General features: G+C 41.6%; 1 protein-coding gene across 2 annotated transcripts; it reads right to left on the bottom strand.

Moving 5' to 3' along the window:
• Positions 1-2,875: 2,875 nt before the first annotated feature.
• Positions 2,876-8,863, bottom strand: LOC123140750 (ABC transporter A family member 2). 2 transcript variants are annotated; one of them, XM_044560045.1, is made up of 16 exons: positions 8,428-8,863; positions 6,903-7,134; positions 6,523-6,692; positions 6,241-6,426; positions 5,968-6,063; positions 5,680-5,880; positions 5,448-5,592; positions 5,118-5,344; positions 4,919-5,036; positions 4,751-4,827; positions 4,578-4,667; positions 4,347-4,490; positions 3,949-4,263; positions 3,777-3,857; positions 3,524-3,700; positions 2,876-3,387 (listed from the first exon to the last, which is right to left on the bottom strand). In XM_044560045.1, the coding sequence occupies exons 1-16, from the start codon at positions 8,794-8,796 to the stop codon at positions 3,133-3,135; spliced, it is 2,883 nt and encodes a 960-aa protein (XP_044415980.1). In that variant the 5' UTR covers positions 8,797-8,863; the 3' UTR covers positions 2,876-3,132. The 2 variants fall into 2 exon arrangements, with proteins under 2 accessions (XP_044415980.1, XP_044415973.1); XM_044560038.1 differs by having other exon boundaries at positions 5,436-5,592; positions 8,428-8,861.
• Positions 8,864-9,100: the final 237 nt, after the last annotated feature.

The raw sequence follows: 9,100 nt of genomic DNA on the forward strand, positions 1-9,100 counted from the left end.
TTATTGAAAATTGATCATAATTAAAAAAAATCCTGTTTTTCAATATTCGTCCACAACTTCAAAATTGTTCCTGTTTTTCAAATTTTCTTGCAGATTTTAAAAATTGCTAACATTTTTTTAAAACTCGTGTGGGTTCTGTCGAAAACGTTCTACTTGTAAAAAATATAATCAGAATTTACAACAAAAGATTGGAAAAAAGAAAAATAATCGGATCTACCAGTGTGACTAGGTCTTAAGTGTTCGCAGTGCCACTTGACCAGTAAACTGGAACTGGCGTAGTGGCAAGTAGGGGTGGGCATATTAACCGAGCACCAAACTACCGAACCGAAAAAACCGGAACCGAAGCCGGAAAGACCGAAACCGAAAATTCCGATCCTTAGTTCGGTCTGCAATTTGTAAAAACCAAAATTAATTTAGGAATTTCGGTCTTGTACTTTAGTTAACCGAAGTAACCAATGAGACCGAGTCGATGTGCACATGGACAAATTTCTACGTAAAAGCCGGCCCACACACAGCCCAAAATCTCAAGCCTTTGCTCCTCCTCGTATACATGCCTCCTCCAGCGGCCCATCCTACTAATCTCAGCCTCACTCCCGATCGATTCCCCACTCCTTACCCTAGCCGCCAGCGCGCCGCCTCTCCTTCTCCTCGCTCTGAACCCCAACGGGCGACGGTGGTGGCCTCCGGCCTACGCATATCTCTTCCCTCTGATCTCCCGCCTCCTCTTCGATTGCTTGATGCTAGCATCTTTTTCTATTTCTATATGATTTGGAGCTTCTTGATAAGGTCGTGAGATCTGGATGAGTTCACGGGATGGTTCTTGCTAGTAGGATCTGATTTTTCTACTCACGGGATCTACTTCTTGTGTGTACACAAGGTTAATTTGATGATTAAGTTCAGAAGTGTGCCTGTTTTTGCTTTCATTCTCTGATATATCGGTCAATTCGGCCTCAACCGAGGACCGACCCGAAATCTCGGTCCCCCGAATGCTCGGTTAGCAGTTTTTCAGGTCACCGATCGATCATTCTTTTTCCAAAAACCGAACTTGTTCAAAACCCGAAGAACCGGACCGAACGGTTTGGTTTAACCGAACGCCCAGTCCTAGCAAGCAACCCTTGTCTACATCCTTTGGGTCGCGGGTTCGAATCCTAGTGGAAGCGCTGTTGTTTAATTGTTTATTTTTTTCACCGCTCGTTGCCTTCGTGGGCCAGCCCAGCTGAGGGAAACTCCTATGCGATTGCTCGACATTCTGCCGCAGAATGCGGCGCATAGGAGTTCCCCGCACCGCCTCCCTCCAGCGCGCCCCTATTGAGCCGGCCAATGAGCGGGGCAGGCCGCCCCTTTTTTTTTATTTCTTTTGCTTTTTGTTCTTTTCATGTTTTTATTTATTCTTATTTTAAATAATTCATAATTTAAAATTTATTATAAATTTCAAAAACAAAAGGGGGGAATTTTATTTTTTTACCAAAAATCATAAAATTTTCATGGTTTAGAAAATTGTTCATGGTTTTGAATAATACGTTCGCATACAAATGCTTGTGTATTCAAAACATGTTCAAGAATTTCAGAAAATGTTTATCGATGAAAACAAATGTTCGTGATTTCAAAAAATGTTCGCCCTTTCGAAAGAATGCACATTCTTTGAATTTTAATGAACATTTCCTTATTTTGATGTACAATTTTTTATGAACATTTTTTACTAATGATGAATCTTTTTTGTATTTGACGAACTAATTATGAATTCAATGATTTTTTTAACTTAATGAACAAAATTTGTATAGGAGCCACCATGTCTCGCTTATAGCGAGACCTAGCCTTTTATTTAGGGGTAGCCTACGCTCACGTCAAGGATACACCAGTCGGCCGGCTCAGTAGCAAAACGAGTGTAGCTTCCCATTTGTTTCTTTCAATTCATTGACCTCTTTTTCTTTTTTCATTTCTTTAAATTTTCGAAAAATATTATAAACACATATATTTCAAAAGTTAAATTTAACTATTTTTAAAATCATAAAAAAATTTAAAAATGCAAAGTAGTGTAAATTTTTTGTTTAATGTAATTAAAAAAATGTTCATAGCATTCACCACTATTGTGCATTCATATTTAAAAAAGAGAAACCATTTTTTCAAATATCTCAGATTTATAATAATAATGCACGATGCGAACAAAAACAAGTAGACATCAAAACAAATTCTTAAAATATTAACATGTATTTGCAATTTATAAAGGTTCATTAAAAAACTATTTAGATATATAATGTGTATTGAAAAAAGTACACATAAAAAATATATGTTTTAAAAAATGTTAGCCATGCATTTTGAAAATGTTAAACGTGTTTATAAAATAAATTACCGATGTATAAAAAAATGAATGTGTATTGAAAAAAAGTTGACATGTGATAAACAAAAAAGAAATCAACAAAAATCGACAAAGAAACAGAGAGAACAAATGCGAAAGGATTGAAACATTAAAACCTGGGAAAGAAACAAAGAAAAATGAAGGGAACAAAAGGAAGAAAGAAAAGACCAATAAAACCAAGAAAGAAACAAGGAAATCTGGTGGAAAAACAAAGAAAAACAAAAAAACCTAAGAAAAACCGATGAAGAAACAAAAAAATCGCAAAAAGACAAAAAAAACAGACCAAGCCAGTACGTGACCTGCAGGCGAGCGACCTGAACCCGAGTGAGCGACGCGGGCGACCTGAGCTAATGGGCCGACCGTATATGCGCTTGCTTCAGGCGAGACAAGAGCTATACTGGTTGGTTCCTAGATGTTTTCTGGTGCAGGCTGGGAGACTATCAGATCATCGGATATTTGGATTACACCCCACTCTTGAGAAAAATAACCATTGACACAATCCTGAAGCAACAAATCGACTCGTTGTAAACATTTTTTTAGAAATGGAACTCGTTGTAAACATAACTGTACTTTTCAACCTACTTTACAATATGTGTCATCACACTTGCCACAAGACATCAAAACAACATCAAGCTGTATATCTATCACCAAGTCCTTAATTAACGACGACAATGCTCTAGCACAAACATAATGTACATTAGCAGCCTTTCTATACTTACAAATCACCCCTGAGATAATTCGCACGAAAATCGATCGACCTCCTGCGCTCAAGCTCATCATCTTGTTGTTGGGACCTGGTTTTCGTCAATGACGTACCCCACAGGGCCTCCGCGGCCGACTGACGCCCTGCGCGAAAGCGAAGGAGGCCTTGTCAGCTCCACGTTTGCCGGCACAGGGGTTTCGTCAGAGTGACCAGAGACGCAGAGCATTCCGTTGTCATCCTGGTCCCAGAACACCTCCACCATGACTCCTCTCGGATGCTCCTCCGTCTCGGTTCCAGGAATGCCCACGAAACGCGCCCCCTTCGGTATCTGCATTCGCAAAGTTGGGCAATTCAGAGAGATGTTCACAATTGGCTAAATAAAGACTAGAGGGATCTGCATCTCAGACAAGTTATCTTTCATGTTCCCAGGTGCAGTTATGTTCCTAGGATTAGTGAGGGCAAACCTGAATTGATGCTCCGGATGACAGGTTAAGAGTCACTAGTGTCCCTTCGGCGGTAGAGCTCTCCAACTCAGCTTGCTTTGCAATGTTCAGGAAGACTTCTTCAAGTGTCGTAAGACCAAGCTGAATGTCTGATATCCCGAATTCCCTTTCCCTGTCTTGGAGTTCCCCGAAGAACCTCTGTTGGTAAATAAGTATTCTAGTGTCATAAATTCAGTTAATGATGTGCAACATAATTTGGGTGTCAAGGCATTACCGTCAGAAGTGGTTCTTTCTCATGGGGGATGACAAACGTTAAGAATGTCCTGCTTTCCTCTTTCGGGTCCACATCAAGCCTCTGTTTCAGAAACATTTTTTGCGGTTTAACATTTCCGCATAATAAGAGAAACTAATCTGAATGATATTTAGTTTAAGGATGAGACACATACTTCCTTGAAGAATGATTTGACAGATTCTATGTTAGGATTAACTGGGGCCTCTGCATCACCATTGATGTTAGGGCTCTGTGTGTGACCATTCCCCGAGAAATTCACATTAGCGATATACCCAGTTCCAAATTTCGACTTCAGCCTTATCGAAGTGCCGATACACCGCAATCTCCCCTTTGCCATGATAGCGATTCGGTCACTTAAGATGTCAGCTTCTTCCATTGAATGTGTGGTCAATACAATAGCTCTTCCCTTCTTTGCCTCCTCGATGATGTCCCAGACATGCCTCCTTGTTATTGGATCCATGCCAGTTGTCTGTGTAGGATATAAATAGTTAGATTAACATGTGGCATTGTATGTGTAGCAAGTGAACTGATGAGAATTTGACAGGTCTCTACCGGCTCATCAAGAAACACCAATTTTGGGTCACCAATTAGAGCAATCGCAACACTTAACCGCCGTTTCATTCCACCACTGTAGCTACCTGCTCTAACATTAGCTGCCTGGCTGAGCTTCACTTGGGCTAGTGACTGTTCTGCTACCTGCATTGGATGAACAGAGAAAGATCAATATGCAAAACAATGTTGAGTGTTGGGGAGTAGTTGTCTATAGGTTCTTAAGAAACATACCGACTTGATTGTTGATGATGGCAACCCCTTGATGCTGGCAAACAACTCCATGTGCTCCTTAGCCGTCAATGCATCCCAGAGGATGTCAAACTGCAAAGCAAACATATTTATCTTCCATTAAAACTGGACAGCACCTGCATGATAATATGTGAATGAATGTTCAAAAGACCAACCTGCGGACAGACTCCAATCATTCTGCGAATATTAGACATGCCCGCAGTGCTTCGAACGGAATGACCATAAATCAAAGCTGTCAAATGTTCAAAGTGGCTTGTTAGCATATTCATAGTTACTGATAACATATCATATCACCAACCATTGCTTCAGGGAATGGCACTAACCATCGCCGCCAGTAATTGGTGTGATACCAGTCAGGCAACTGATTGTAGTTGTTTTACCAGCTCCATTTGGGCCAAGAAGACAAAATAGCTGGTCCTTCTCAAGGTTCACCCATAAGCCCTGGTGAGATTTATTAGGTAGTTAATATCATAGGAAGCAAAGCTTGCTTGCTTTTATATTAGAAGATCACTGAGAACTCACTTTGACAGAATGGAATGGCTTAGTTGTTCTGCACTTGCAGCAACCCATATTAAAACTTCCTGGATATGTTTTCCGCAAGCCACGTATTTGAACCGCAACACCAGGATCTACCTCATTGCCTGCAGCTTGTTCTTTTACTAGATTTTCCTCAGTAAGAACATCCTCATCAGTAGGGCTAGCATCATCAGCCGGCCGGTTCGAACCAAAACAGCTACAAAGGCCTCCCTCTGGAGTGGATCAATCAGATTAATGAGTAACCTTACATAATACAGCTAAAAACATGGTGAAGAACTACTGCAGACTTCAACAAACTCTGACCTCTCATCTTGCCTCCTTTCCCTGTCCAGTATGAAGGCGTCAGAAAGTAAAACACTGACTTTCTAACACCATTGACATTTGGAATTATGTTGTCGAAGTAGATCGCCAGGATAAACCACAAGAAAAATGTGGAGATGAGCCATATGTAGATGTCATCCTGTCAGATGTTTGCAAACAATCAGGGCTTCAAGTTGCATAAGCACTAAAAGTAAATACCTACTAATGAGCAAAGTTTTGTACATACTACTGTAATGACGCAGTCCGTCTCAAAGGATTGGCACGTTTTACGCTGATTCCAGCTAATACCTTTGTCTTCTGGAGTTGCTGTTGCCTTACCTAGAATATTGAGGGCTTGGGCAAAAACATTAGGAGGAAAGAAGGACCATATTGTCCGGTAGTACGCCTCATAGGTATTTGAATATGGGAACCCGAAGGTTGTAACAAGCTGCACAAGCAAGTAACCAAGGGGTTTGTTTATTTTCTGACAACTTCAAATACTGTATCTGTAAGATGATGATTAGGCAAACTTTACCTGTGTCAAGAACCCAATGATGAATATTGCAAATCCAACCGTAGTAGCTGATGCTGCTTTTGCCACAAATGTGGATATCATGAAAGCAAAACCAAGCTGCAGAAATTATAATGAACAAGACTGTTAAGGGAAAAAAACATTGTTTGCAGATTCTGATAGAGATTTAGAAAATGTATAAACAAAATTCATTCATAGAAGCATGCTATTATCTAAATTTAACACTCCAAATAGGGACAAGCAAAACAAGCATACAGATCAGTATATATAGCTTACCATGTTCAGTTGGAAGAGGAAGAATAGGATGAATAAGATTCCAAAGCTATTGTTCAGGAAGAAGTCAAACTGGAACATCATCCCAAAGAGCACCGTGAAAAGTGCTGAAATTAATGTAAGCAAGGCCTCCCAGGTAAGCCATGATAACCAATAAGCCGATTCATAGAGCCCCATGATAGACATAGCCTGTGAATGGTCATGAAGACACATAAATATCTAGTCTTGAAAAAAAAAGATACACAAATCATTAAACGCAGATGTAGAGACGGAAAAAGCTCGAACCTGACGAAGCTTAAGTTCTTTCTCTGTAACCAAGGCACTGATTTGGAAAACAAATCCAAACATTGCAATGGCAAGGAAGAAAGTTGGCCCTGCTTGGGCAATCGTAGAGAAGGTTTCAGTTGCTGGGTGAGCAAATTCTTTGAATCCCACAGTCCAGCTAAAATTGGGATCTGTCAGTCATGAAATTTACTGTTATTCACGAGTACTACTATAAAAGCAATACAAGCAACACTTATTTATGCGGCATATATTGTATAATCTGAAAGATAAAAGTAGACCAGAAGGAATGTTATCAAAGGGTATGAAAACTGTGGTACTACAAACTAATTAGTACACGTGAAACAATAGCATTCCCTAAAATACCATGGAAGCAGCAATACCTCCAAGAATCAACCTTGCCATTTCTCTCTCAGCTGCAACTTGAAGCGGTATCTGGAACTTGAAGGTGGGGTCCTCATACGTTCCTCTTCGAGCTACTGGAGTGGAGTTTGTCTGAATACCATACGACATCTGGGTGGCATTTATATCTTGAAAATGCAAAGCGCCAGGGCAGCGCATCGGGTTTGCAAATAGCCAAGCATCAACTTCATCCGGAGTCGTAAAACCTAAGACCTGAAAAAGTCACCATAAGACAATTTAGGTAACATGTATTGTCGCATATCGAGTAATAAACAATTCAAGGGTGACCTGCAAAGTTGTTTTGAGTAACCCTGAAGAAACTCAAGAACTTTAACTAGTCCACATGCTATATGTTGCAGTTTATCACAAAATCCAAATTTATTCAAGTGACAGTAAACTATTAGTTAAAATTTGTTTTATCCCGAATACCATCCTTAATTTATTCAAGTTGTGTATGAAAAATAATGAAAAGTTTCAGCAGCTGAATTGAAGTATACTACTGTATTTCAGACCACAGTACAGAGGAAAACAGGGCAGGAGCTTCTGTACATTAGTTGATTTGACCATTACATTCAATTAACAAGACTACAAGAGGTTGTGGGTGCATTTAAAAATGTTTGCGAAGAAAACATATTGTTTTTGAAAAATAAACCAACACCACTCCTTTGATATCATCGTCTCTTGTATGCCAAAGCAAGCATATTTTCAGTTAGATTCAAATCTACATTCACACCGTCTTCGTTTCCCAGAAAAGACATTGTGTACTCAGATAAATAAATCAAACAGTGGCACGAAAATGACATCAAAGTCATCTAAGACAAGCCAGAACCGAATTAGCTGTTCCAGGTAGACCCGCATGCATCCAAATAGAAACAGAATAGGCTCTTTTTCCCCAACATTTTATTAGGAAAAATCGCAATTCTGGCATCCAAAGTGGGTGCCCACCGTTTGGTTGGAGTGCGATGGTAAGCCAAATGGAAGCAAACCACATAGCGACATTGTCAACATCAAACCCAAATGATGATCTAAGTTCAACGTCAAATCAGCGAATCTGCTAAAAATGCTTGAAGGGTATACAGTAAAAATTAACGTTGCACATCAAAATCTATCTGTACCTAGCAGTAAAACAAGTTTTCACCAAACAAGAAAGTTAAAATCTATCTGTACCGAGCAGTAAAAAAACTGAAAACCTTCAGACCTGGGACCAAATCACAATGCTACATGAGTCCAAACAACTCAGTCTGACGACCTCATGGAGCGGTTAAAATCAACTCACTTCTTCAAAATAATTCAGGCAGTAGTTTTCTTTCGACACAAACGCACGGAGAATTTCGATCCCCCGCACCTAAGAAACCCCCAAATCGTCACGCTAAACGCGCGAGCAACCAACTCCGCGGCACGAAGACCGGCCGAACGCACACCGCAAGATCAATCCACCACGAATAATTGCGCGCAAAGTCAAACCGATGACCAGAGAAAAAAAAACAGAGGAACCAAATCTCTGACCTTCTCGGCGGGGATCGGGCGGCCGGGGTTGTTCCTGCGGATGGCGTCGACGAGCGCGGGGACGCGGGCGCTTGTGCCGCCGCTCCAGAGGAAGTCGTAGCAGGGGGTCTTGACGAAGAACTTGTCCTCGCAGGGCGGGATGGGCGGCGCGACGAGCGCCTTGGGGTCGCGCACGTTCTGGTAGGCGGTGGTGTAGGAGAAGCGGGAGCGGACGGCGCGGTCGATGCAGAAGATGAGGAAGATGAAGAGGAGGGAGGAGAGCAGCTGCAGCGCCGACGAGCGCCGGTGGCGCCAGGCGAGCGCCGCGTTCTTGCGGAGCAGCGAGCGGTACTGCTGCCACGCCAGCGCCGGGCCGCTCAGGAGCTCCATCGGGGGTGGAGGTGGAGGTGGAGGTGGACTGGGGGCGGAGGAGTTCGAGTTCCCTGGGTCTCCGAGAATGGTTTGGGTATTTATTAGGGGGGCGCTTGAAAACGGCCGGAAAACTGGAGGAGAGGAGAGGGACTGTCCTGTCCTAGCTGTGTTCGTCAGTTTTTAACACCGGCCACGGTGGTGTGAGTATCATACACAAGATATGCAGGAAATTAATGTACTCCCTCCGTTTCTTTTTTACTCGGTGTGTGTATGAGATTTGGGTTAAGTCAAACTTTAAAAAGCTTGATCAAATTTATATTAG

The sequence above is a fragment of the Triticum aestivum genome, chromosome 1B (genome assembly GCF_018294505.1).
Source record: "Triticum aestivum cultivar Chinese Spring chromosome 1B, IWGSC CS RefSeq v2.1, whole genome shotgun sequence".
Taxonomy (NCBI): Eukaryota; Viridiplantae; Streptophyta; class Magnoliopsida; order Poales; family Poaceae; genus Triticum; species Triticum aestivum.